Here is a 12,579-nt window from a genome sequence, read left to right as displayed (position 1 = left end):
GTATAACCCACTGCTCAATAGGAGAATCAGGAAAAATATTTTAAGTATTTGGTAAAAAAAAATGATTACAATTAGTACTATATAGCAGGGATGGCAATCCATGGCACGCCAAAAAATTAAAATATATATATTATCTACCTATTTTTAATAATAAATAATAATATCACAATGTACCTATATATTAATATTTACAGATAAAATGGAATAATTATTATTGACTGATAAATAGCCGTATGCTCATAATAAGTAACTCAGTTTTTATGTATCTCTTTTCATAATTTAATGACATGCTCAAAAAAAAAAAAGGTGATTTTTAGCATGTAGCATAAAAATAATTTGCCATCCCTGATATATAACTTAGGGGCCAAAATAGGTGCCCATATCATTTCGAAGAATTTTGTGGCAGTTTCATATATTTTGTAATTAAGTGTTTTTTTTTTTTTTTTGAAGCTTCAATTTTAATTTTATTACAACAGAGAAAGTGTAATTAAAAAATTTCATTGTTGACAGTACAAGGTCTACATAAACCAAAATAGAAGTGTTTTGGATTGATAATGAAGATGATTTGTTATAAGTTTATTCTAAGCGAATAATCCGCTTTGACCATTTGACGAGTAATGATGTCAATTGACATTTTTTCTTATTGACGCCTTTCAGATTTCAGTTGTTTCTGTCTTTAACGAAGTTTTAAGAAATTTATGTTGGTACTATCAATACGTTCAAGATAATGAAGTATGTGATACTATCTATTGGCTATCTAATAAAAAAAAAAAAAATTGAACACAAAAATCTAGGATGTCAAATGACGTCTTTACTGTAAGCAAAATTGAAAATACCAATATTCTTATAAAAACAATTCACTCTCTGAGGTAATCCATACAATATAATATTCCTTCTTCAAAGGGTTAATTCATCTTTAGTAAATTCAATTGAAACAGTAGGGTGAAGATCTACTACAACCACGTATTGGTTTATCATGTGGCTGTAAAAATTCCATTTTTTTCCGTAAGCCTTACAGTGTAAGGTACTAAAGGTACATTAGTTATATATGAGTTGGGATAGAACATTGTAAGTTCTAAGCTGTTGAAGGTAGTTTTAAGCAGACCCGGCGCATGGGTTGTGCAGGAAGTGCAGCCGCACAGGGCCTTGCACTTTTTTAAAGGGCTTAAGGGAACCTCGTTTTTATAAATTGCACATAGTTGCATTAATCATGGCACAGACACTGGTTTCAAGCCTTCAAGACATCTTATTAATACATAGAAATCTTGGTAATTATTTATGACTCAAAACAATAGTTATATTCGTTATACTGAAGAATTTAGAAAAAAGGATATGATGGGATTAGAAAAATTTAAGTTGAATTTAAAAAAAAAAAATTACAGAAATATATTTATTATAATATAATATAATATAATATTGTGTGTTAATAGTTCAGAAATATACAAAAATCATAAAAAATGGACAATATTTAGAATAATCATTATAAATAAAGACTGGCTGCAAATACAATATCTCTTTTAACAATCTTAACAGATTCACTGAATTTATTTTCAAGGTCAGTGTTGCCAATACTTTTGGATGCTTGGATTAATTGTCTCAATATTTCTTCTAAACGTCTCATTGCTCGTATTATACTTCCTGAAATTCCCAAATTTATTAAGAATGTCATATGCATGAACATTAGAGGAGGGACGCCTACACGGCTGGCAGGAGTGAAAAAAATATCCTCCTGAATTATCAAATATGCCAGAATATGCATCATCAGATTGTAATGATATAGTTTTTATATGAAAAGCATATTGAATTTATTGGTTTTTTATTATTATAATCTAAATGGTGAAATTTATGAATAATTACTACAAAACGCTTTTTAAAACCAAAATGTCATCGATTGAATAAATGTGATTCCAAAAATATATTACTTCTAGACAAAGAGATATTATTGTTTTTAAAAAATACTTTTCAATTATATATATTAATAATATAATATCAATATTTCTTATGTAATTAATAAACTAAATTACATTTGCATATTTTTATTCTTGTGAATCGTGATAGCATTGATATTATATTATTAATATATTATAGGTATACCTAAATAATTCAAAAGTATTTTTATAAACAATTTTATTTCTTTGTTTATATATTATACCATTTAGATTATAATAATAAAAATCAATAAATTCCCTATGCTTATCATGTAAAAAACAACATCACCGCTACCAACACACATTTTGGCAGAAGCGATAATTCTGGACTATTAAATGCACATTTTGTCATCCTTTCTCTAATGTTCATGGTCATATTATAGATAAATGATAAATTTAGTATTTACCTTCAAATATATCAGTCATTTGGCATATTTGATAAAATGTAGCACCTCGACACCACTCGTAACAAACATCCATTAAAAATGGTTTAAAGCCTTCAACATAGGAATCTTCCTCAATATCTAATTTAGCATCTTTACAAACTTTAGCTATTTTTCTTGCAAGTTCCTTAAAAATAATTTTTTATCTTGTTATAAATGATTATATAAAAATAATTATGGAATTCGTTAAATACTGATGTACAACAATATCATAAATATATATATATATAACTATTTATATACCTGCATTTTTCTTAAAGGCCCTGCTAATTCAGCAGTTTTTGCGGGCAATTCATTACTTTTTTCGTCACATACAAAACAACTAAGTAATGCCACCGTCTGAGGTACTGATAAATCATTGAACACACCATTAAATATTAATTCAGTCATTAATAATTCATCAGCACTTAAAACATAAAAAAAAAATTCATTCATTACTTTAATGCAATATTGTTATTACAAATTTAATTTACCTGCTTAATTCACATGCTATTCTTCCTTTAGTTTCTATAACTTCTCCAGCGGTGCAGTAGCCCATTCGCCTCAATATGCGTTTTCTGCATTTGAGATCATCCATTTGCATGAGTGATCTGGCTTTCTTTAATTCAGTTTTAGATTTTAAAAGTTCTCGATCCACCTGTTAAAAAATGTTTTTAAAAATGTTTAGTTAAATAAAATAAAAATTGTTTAGTACTTTGTCTTTTTCCAAATATTGATTATAAAGTTCATCAACATCTTCTTTTTCGTGTAATGGATGAGCAAATAATCTACTTTCAAATTTTTCAATTTGATCAATTACTTTATCAAATTCTGCATCTTTGATATTCATGTCATTAATTGGATCTAACAAAGGAATATCAGTCGAACATCTTTGTAAAACTTCCTAAATAAAATTACAAAATATATACAAATTTAATTACTTTTATGATTCTTTGTAATATAGTAATGTCTTTTATTTTATTTGAGAATTGAATAACTTACTTTTACATTATTATACAGTAACATTCGAGAATCACGAGATTTTAAATCATTTGGCATTTTGTTTAACCGTAGAGAACTTAAATCTTCAACCATGTTATGTCTGATATTAATAATTTCAGGTTCTCCTAACTTCCCAGGAGCACAAGGTATTGGCTCTTCTTCTGTGTTTTCAACAGATTGTTCTAAATTTAATAGCACATTTAATATTGCTTCGCCAATACCACCACCTTCATGTTTACTCTTCATTACAGATTTGAAATTGACAATAACACCCCAGCCAAAATCTACATCATTCTTCTTAATCTAAAATAATTAAAAATATATATATATTACATCAAAATATTTATTTTGATTGAATTTACTATACTAATATAATATAATAAAAACCTGTTTGACAAGAATTATTTTCTTATTCCAATAAATAGTGCAAACAATAATGACTTATAAGTGAGCTATCTAGACGGTTTAGATTAACAATTACTGTAGTATTGTACATATTATATTCTTTAATAAATGTTACTATTTATGTAATAAAAATATTTTACTCAAAATTAAAATTTACTGACCTTAACAAGTCTTCCTGGATTACAAAAAGGAACTAAATTTTTGGGGTCTGTTATAAAAGAATGATATTGTTTTCCTAAATCTTCTAACTGTTGACGAATTAAAAAGTATGACCTTACATCAAATTCATTGTTTATTATTATTTTGTTTTTATCAAGTGATAATTCTTTTACTTCTACAAAAAAAAAATATAAATACAAAAATTATAAAACTAAAAAAGAATGGTTATTTAATTTATATACTATACTCTGTTCTACTAGAGAACATGCCGCTCTATTACGAAAATAGGTCAGCTCTGTGCAACCCTCACCAAATTCACAACATGTGGTGTGCGTAGCGGTGCACTCTATGTCAACAGCAGTTGATTACATCTGCTTTGTGCACTATGTCTTCAGACATTTGGCCACATAGAAGGTATACAACGGCCTGGTAGATCAATGAACCTCATTCTACATGCACAGAAACAGCATGTTCTCTCGGGGAACCGAGTATATTCTTATATTGTTGTAAATTAACAACATAAAATATAATAAACCATAATATTATATTGATAACTAACTTTCAACTAATTCTGGTATTGCAGATTGATTTTGAAATTGGAAAAAGCTTCTCTCTAACATATACTCTGGATCGATTTCTTCTACACGCATTAAATTCAAAACCATGTTGTATGTTAAATGAAATGCAGAATTAAGTGAATCAGGCTTTCCTTGTACGATGTTCCTGACAGTGTCTGGACTAACTTTCTCATCAATTATCAACATAACAATCCCTTTGTCATCTAATCCTCGTCTACCAGCTCGGCCAGACATCTGTATATATTCTCCTGATGTTATCTATAATAATTATTTTAACTGATGAGGATTAAGTTAAAAATAAATATATTTTTAATAATAAACAAAATACTTACAAATCGTCTTTCTTTGCCATCAAATTTTCGAGGAGCAGTAAATAAAACTGTTCTTGCAGGCATATTTAGGCCCATGGCAAATGTTTCAGTAGCATATAAAACTTTTAGTAATCCTTCACCAAACAAAATTTCTATAGTTTCTTTTAAGATCGGTAATAGACCTTAAACATATAATACAACAATAAAATTGTTATCTTTATCATTTATTATTTTTTGAATATTAATATTACTTATAAGCTAATAATATTTACCTCCATGATGAATACCAATGCCTCTACGAATTAATGGTATTATATTTATAACTGCTGGTAGTTTACGATCTTCATCTGACAATACTTTTGTAGCATTTTCAAATAATTTATCAATTAACCCCTTTTCAGTATCTATAAAAGTGAAGAAATGGGTTTATTAGTACTCGGTCAAAATACCCAAACCATAATCATTTAATACAATTTACCCAGGTATTGACTTATAAGTTCATAATAATATTATATTATATAGTATAATCAAAGCTAGTGGTATATAGAATTTATTAAATGTGTTATGTCTGCAATAGTAACTAGTTCAGGGCCCGGAACATTAAATAATCCATATTTGTAAAAAATTAGTATATGTGAAATCTAGTTTGATAGAAGTGTTTCATGATAATATGTATGTTTTTTATTGCATATTTTGATTTTGAGGGAACAATTAATTTTTAAACTTAGTTAGTACTTATTATTATTAAAAATTCAATAATTCAATAAAATTGGATTTAGGGGTTAATTAAAAATTTGGACAATTTGTAAAATTTCAGCTGATGAGAAAAAATAGCACAACATGAATTGCATAACATTGGACCACCTTAGACTAAAAACAGTAGAAGAAAAAATAAATTAAAATATCTCTGTAACGTATACAATGATGGTAATAGGGATATTCCAAATTTACTAAATTGCAGTAAATATGCAATTTTATTAGAAAAGTGTAATCTATTTACTATTAGCATATTTCAATTACAGTATATAAGTTATTATATTTATATACTATTTAGTATTTATACAAAAAAATTTTATTTTTCTAATTTAGATATTTTGACCTAGAATCAGATATATCACACATATTTATAAAAGAGATTGAATTTATTTTAATATAAATATTTCTTATACTATACTCTATTCAGGTTAGAGTAACCCATGGGACCACTTAGGCAACTAGTAGACGCTTAGTCATTGGAAGTTAATTGTTGGCAATCATCGAAGCTGAACTTTGATCACACATCTGTGTGCGTGGTATGGTATGAGTGGGGATGTCTAGTTTTTATCAGCCGGACAGTATACTTTTATCCTGAATAGAGTATAGGTACATAAACAAAATGTATCATGTTGTAGTATAAAGATAGAATTTATAACTTTGTAATTTATTGTTTGGTAAAATACATTTTCAAAAAGTACTACCTATATCCATATAACTAAATATATACTTAGAATGTAACTACAGATTTGTAATAAAATAATAGAAGGTAGTTATAAAACAAATAATTAAAAACAAATAATTATACTTTGAAACAATTATTATAATTACCCGAAGTGAAATCTAATTTAGACATTTGCATGGCATAGTTTTCACAATCCTTTTTACTGAATGAAAATACAATTACTGGGGCAAAATTTCGTTCCATGATCATTTTAACTAACTTGAAGCAATTTGATTCATTATCTGGATTGTTAGCTGTGGGTCGATTTGGCTGTCCCCAATGTTTAACTGGTTGAGTAACAGTAGATAAAACATTCATAGCTGCTGCAAAATTGTCTTCTCGAAATTTGTTCTAAAATAATTTAAGAAAAGGAATAAAAATTTATAATACAAATATGATATGACAAACGTACATTTTCATCTACTATAAGATGTAAACCTTCACCACCAGCAGGATATAAGTAATGTTGTAATGGCGTGGGTCTATATTCAGTATATACTACATGGCACGGTTGATTGTGCAAATGAGCTACCCATTCTGCAAACTGTCTAGCATTAGGTATAGTAGCAGACAAAAATACCAAGCGCACATTATCTGGCAATAATATTAAAGTCTCTTCCCAAACATAACCACGTTCTTTGTCACGCATGTAATGAATTTCATCAAATATTACCCATCCTACTTCTTTTAAGATCTCTGAACCACGATACAACATAGAACGAAGAATCTAGTTTTAAAGAAAGAGTAATTAAAAATACATATAAGTTAAATTATATTTTATTAAGTATTTTATAAAACAGTCTATCTTTAACTTTTTAAATTGTACTTATTTTTTAAATATTTACACATATATAATTTTTGCTTAAGTTAGATATAGTTTTAATATCATATAATCACAGTAATAATTAAGAACAAATAACTAAAAAGATATGCGTTATAGAGAATTTATTTTGTTGATGAGGATATATTCTATATTTGAAAAAGGTCGTTAACTAGAAAGTTAAAGAGCTCCATTCAATAATACAGAATTTTATATAGAATGTTCAATTTAATCAAAATAATTTTAATAGCATTTAGGTAAAAACAAACAAATTTGATACTTTTTTCAACTTATAAAATACTTACATGAAATATTTATAATTAGTAAAATAACTAATAACTGTAATAAGTGCTAATAAGTTATAATTAAACTTGAAATATGAATAATTTATTTATGTAGGACAAAAATGATATTTTATTCTCTATACATATAGTGTCTCACATAAGTTAAGTATTTTCCAGTGATGGAAGATATATCATTGAAAAATCCAACCACTTAAAAATGTTTAATTATTGTAGAACACTCTATTTGAATAGTAAAATAAAAACTATTTACTTCTGTTGTCATGATAAGACAACTAGCTGATATTTTATTCTCTATACATATAGTGTCTCACATAAGTTAAGTATTTTCCAGTGATGTAAGGTATATCATTGAAAAATCCAACCACTTAAAAATGTTTAATTATTGTAGAACACTCTATTTGAATAGTAAAATAAAAACTATTTACTTCTGTTGTCATGATAAGACAACTAGCTGATGGATTAATAGTAACATCACCCGTGATAAGACCAACATCAACAAACTCTTCGTGAAATTCTCGATATTTTTGATTACTTAATGCTTTTATAGGTGTGGTATAAATTACACGTTTTGATTCTCTTAAAGACAAAGCTATACTGTATCTATAAAAATTAAAATATAAATTAGGAAGTTAAATACTTTATTATAAATATTTTAACTGTACATAATAATATAAACTTACTCGGCAACTACAGTTTTACCAGCAGATGTATGAGCTGATACAAGAACAGATTGATTATTTTCAATACAAACAATAGCTTCTTTCTGAAAAGGATCTAAATCAAATTCATATACTTTGGCTGGTTTTCTATTGGTATCTCTATTTAATGGTATATAATCAAAATTTAATGGAAGAGCAATTTCGTGTGTACATGATTCTCCATCAAGAGATTCTACAGCAAATATTTTTATTCTGGGAGCCGACACCTCAAGGCTGAAATAATAAAAATTACATTGATGAAAATTTTAAATAAATCATACATATTAACTATTTTGTTTTTTATTATTAGATAATCTTTCTTTTTTTTTTAAATCTTAATAATTTTTTTGTAGATTATATTAATTAATATAATTATTATAACAATCAATGATAACATCAAAAATAAATAATATCTACATAGGGTTTTTGTAAATTCTACTGAATAAGTTAGAAAGATCTAAAAAAAAAGAACCAATTCTTTATGTAAACATTATATCAACGGTTTTAGAATCTAAATTTTCCCACGATACCTATTGGTTTATACTTTATAATAAATACCTAAATGGCTATATACAAAGCTATAAATAATATACCCCTTAATATGAATAAAAATATGCATATTAATTTTACTAGATAAAATAAAAGTGCATACTAATAAATTAATATTATTCACTTAATTATACCTCTACTTGAAATATGGTCAAAAATACCTAAAATATTATCGATAAAATAAATATTATCATAGTTACAATTAAATAATAACTATGACAATTTAATCAAATAAAATAAATCCAAGTAACTAATAAATAAACGTTCTTGAATGATAAGTATATTTAGTTTATAATTTCAATATACATTCTTATGAATTGTTATTATGAGTAGTAAAATTGTTAATTTACATAGTAATAGATACAAGCCCATTGAAGTAATAGGCCAAGGATCATATGGTATTGTGATGAAATGCAAGGATCAGCTAACAAATGAAGTTGTTGCAATAAAGAAAATAACAGATTCCTATTTCTATATGCCTGAAGTATTACGTGAATTTATGATACTTAAAATACTTAATAAACACATAAATGTGATAAGACTTTTAAATATTTTCCGTATAAAAAGTTGTTTGTACATTGTATTTCCATACATGGATTATAATATGTGTCAGTACATTAATAAATATCATCCAAATGGCCTGGGATATGATTTAACAAAAGAATTTATGATACAAGTGAGAATTTTAGCTTGTAAAAATATAGCAAAATTAAAAGTTAGTTTTTAGATAATCAGTGGTATTGATTACATGCACAGAAATTATGTTGTACACAGAGATATTAAACCAGAAAATATACTGATTACGAAAAATGGTCTAATAAAAATTTGTGATTTGGGTATTTCAAAAATGTTATGTGCACTGTCATTTAAGGCAGAACCAATTATGACACCAGATATGGGTACTATATGGTACCAAGCACCAGAAATGTTACTTGGAACACAAAAATATGGTCCTGAAATTGATATTTGGTCTTTAGGTAAAATATAACTGTAACTATATATTATATTCTAACACTAATTACTAATTAGTATTTATGAACAATTAGGTATAGTATTTATACAATGTACGAGTGGCCATCCGATCATAACTCAAGAGACATCTATTGAACAATATCAATCAATTGTTAAATTTTTTGGGGTATCAATTAAAGATCAAAAGTATTTAAATAGGAAAATAAAGAAAATTAATAAAGTTGTTTCAATAAAGTATATCAGAAACAATACATTAAAAAATGTTAGAATGGCATTAAATAGCAACTTCCCTCAATGGCCGATTGATTTAATAGAAATAGTATCAAAATGTTTAGAATTCATACCATCAAAACGGAAAACTACAAAATCTTTGTTAAAAACATCATACTTTGTAAATGGAACATTTTTAAAATCATTTAAAGATAATCTTAACAATAAATTATAAATAAATTGTTCAATTATCTTGTATACCAAATAAAATAATTTCAATTCTAAATATTATTAGAGGATCTTCTTAATTGGTTTTCATAATTTTGTGAAAAATATTCTTTTTTTAAATTAATGCATACTTTTTCTCGGTTTACTAAGTATATTTATAATATTAGGATTATAGTTTGGTTTTCACAGAACTTTCATCAATAAATCAAAAAATAATAACTTAATAACTTATATATATTTCCAATGTTAAAATAATAATTTTGGTTTTGAAATTAAGATTTTTAAGAACGGGTTTTTTTTTAAATTTTGTATTGATTATTGATTTATTATTCCAAGCTCCAAGTTAATAATAATATTATACCACTCTACCAGTGAGATGAGCAAAGTAAGAATAATGTCCAATATCTATGTAGTATCTATATTGTTATGTAATTTTTAGATTCTGAGCAATGAATGTATTGATTTTACTCAACTCATAATGTACAGCAGAACCTACTTCCTTTTCTTTTAGTTTTAATATTTGAAGGTAAAAAAAAATATGTTCATTGTGGGCAAAATATGTGGATAACAAACAAAAAAATACTTAAGATATATGGATCAATAGCTTTCCGATACCATATAAAATAAATATATATTTAGGTATCGGTCTATTCAGAAAAGGTTTGAGAGAGTAAAATCAAATATATGGGTAAAAAAACTCCTTAGTAATTATAAAGGAATACATTGTGGAATGAAACTCACTTTAATAATTTAAATAAATATGTTAAAATATTATTTTTTTTTTTTTTAATATTATCAAGTTAAAATGAAAAATATATTGCTTTTAAATAAATTATTTTAATTATAATAGATAATTATTTTATCTTAATATTATTAATTTAAATTATAACTTACTCTAAAGCTGATAATTCATCTGGATTTTTTGTCTTTTTTGAATTATCATCTTCATCATCAGATAGCTGTAATGATCGTTTTGTGGTGCTAATCAAACAAAAAAAATGTAATTACTGGCAAAAATTAAATCACATGAACAAGTTTTGATAGGTAAAGTAACATAACTATAATATTCTCTCTCTCTCTCTCTCTCTCTCTCTCTCTCTCTCTAACTGCCTGTAGGCAAGGCAGATATTATAGATACATTTCAAATTTAAGCACAATAGGAGTACTTTTTGTTTAAGTAGATAATTATTTAAATTAGAAACAAAATTAATATAACACTATTTATTATACCTTAGATTTCTAATATGTAGTAACAAGTGACTTCATTTATTCTATAACTGTTAAATCAGTGGCTAAATATCAAGATACTTTTTCCTTTTTTTATTTACTATTATATTTTATAAGTAGCAAGTTCAATTTTATTTGTGATTTTTATGCCAAGTAGGATGACAATCAAGAACTTTAATCATGAGAATTCATAATACTATTAGCAAAAACACAATAATATGCCAATTAAATTAAAAAGTATTTTTAATAATTTTATTTTGATTTAACTGTAAATTACAGACTATGCATCTGGTTAATCATCTGAGTCTATAGGTTCAAAAAACACAAATAAACTATGACTAGGTTAATAACAAGGTTCATACTTATCGTCAGCATTGTGTTTATCATCATTGGATTTCTGTACTCCAGCAGAAAAAGAATTGGCAGATGGTTTTTCAAAATCATCAAATAAATCGTCACCGAAATCATCCATTATTAGTATATTTGAGCTAGTGATATCAAATAAAATAATGAAAAACTGTCAGATAACAATAATACAATAACATTTTTTTGTTAAAAACAGATAAAATAAAACCAATCTGTGGATATAGTCTTATAGATGAAGAAATTGTCATAATAATAACAAACGATGCAAGTAATAATTACTGCATAATTATTTTATATGACGTTATGATTTTAAATCCACGGGTAGCCTATTTCTTAGTTTTTAGTAACAGCATTATACTATTTACAACACAGATATATACTATTATAATAGTATAATATATCTGTAATGTACAACTTTACAAGTAAAAATACAAGTATCTGTGTATCGAAAACCGTTTTAACATCATACAAACGTAGTAATAATAATTGGTGTACACAAAGTACTTACATTTCAAGTACTAGTGAACCATATAACTCACAACTAACTAGTCACAATTTAAAAATCAATAGAATTTGTCAAAAATCAAAATAATTCAAAGCATTTACATACTTATATACTATCGATAAATTTAAAATTCTAGATGTTTAAATGTCTTGCATTTTAGGTTAGGAGCACGGACTGATAATACTATCTTAAATCATGGTTGAAACCAAGTACCAAGGGTTACCTGTTTAATATTTAGGAGGATCGCTTCCGCGTTTACGTGCATCATAGTTGTAATTGCATCTATTAATTTGTTCTTCAGTTGATATCTTTTAAATTTCGAAGATTTATAGGAGGGTCGGCATACATTTAACTATTAATAAATTCCAATAGATCCATTACTTTTACCATAATAAACAACATATTTAATTATGTATC

The 12,579-nt window shown here is 25.9% G+C and overlaps 2 protein-coding genes across 3 annotated transcripts; one reads left to right on the top strand and one right to left on the bottom strand.

Moving 5' to 3' along the window:
- Positions 1–1,385: 1,385 nt before the first annotated feature.
- LOC132943387 (exosome RNA helicase MTR4) lies at positions 1,386–12,324 on the bottom strand. 2 transcript variants are annotated; one of them, XM_061012361.1, is made up of 17 exons: positions 12,166–12,324; positions 11,654–11,779; positions 10,959–11,045; positions 8,088–8,339; positions 7,833–8,007; positions 6,695–7,009; positions 6,390–6,633; positions 5,078–5,209; positions 4,827–4,987; positions 4,476–4,752; positions 3,919–4,091; positions 3,353–3,655; positions 3,066–3,254; positions 2,845–3,008; positions 2,615–2,777; positions 2,336–2,498; positions 1,386–1,638 (listed from the first exon to the last, which is right to left on the bottom strand). In XM_061012361.1, the coding sequence occupies exons 2-17, from the start codon at positions 11,761–11,763 to the stop codon at positions 1,481–1,483; spliced, it is 3,066 nt and encodes a 1,021-aa protein (XP_060868344.1). In that variant the 5' UTR covers positions 11,764–11,779; positions 12,166–12,324; the 3' UTR covers positions 1,386–1,480. The 2 variants fall into 2 exon arrangements, with proteins under 2 accessions (XP_060868344.1, XP_060868345.1); XM_061012362.1 differs by lacking the exons at positions 7,833–8,007; positions 8,088–8,339; positions 10,959–11,045; positions 11,654–11,779; positions 12,166–12,324 and adding an exon at positions 7,658–7,737.
- On the top strand, positions 8,980–10,071 carry LOC132942366 (cyclin-dependent kinase-like 2). Its single transcript, XM_061010682.1, has 3 exons — positions 8,980–9,330; positions 9,382–9,631; positions 9,701–10,071. Exons 1-3 carry the CDS (start codon positions 8,980–8,982, stop codon positions 10,069–10,071), a joined length of 972 nt encoding a protein of 323 aa, XP_060866665.1.
- Positions 12,325–12,579: the final 255 nt, after the last annotated feature.

The sequence above is a fragment of the Metopolophium dirhodum genome, chromosome 4 (assembly GCF_019925205.1).
Source record: "Metopolophium dirhodum isolate CAU chromosome 4, ASM1992520v1, whole genome shotgun sequence".
NCBI classification, from domain to species: domain Eukaryota; kingdom Metazoa; phylum Arthropoda; class Insecta; order Hemiptera; family Aphididae; genus Metopolophium; species Metopolophium dirhodum.
Note: the sequence above shows the minus strand (reverse complement) of the source record. Positions and strands in the feature narration are given on the sequence as shown.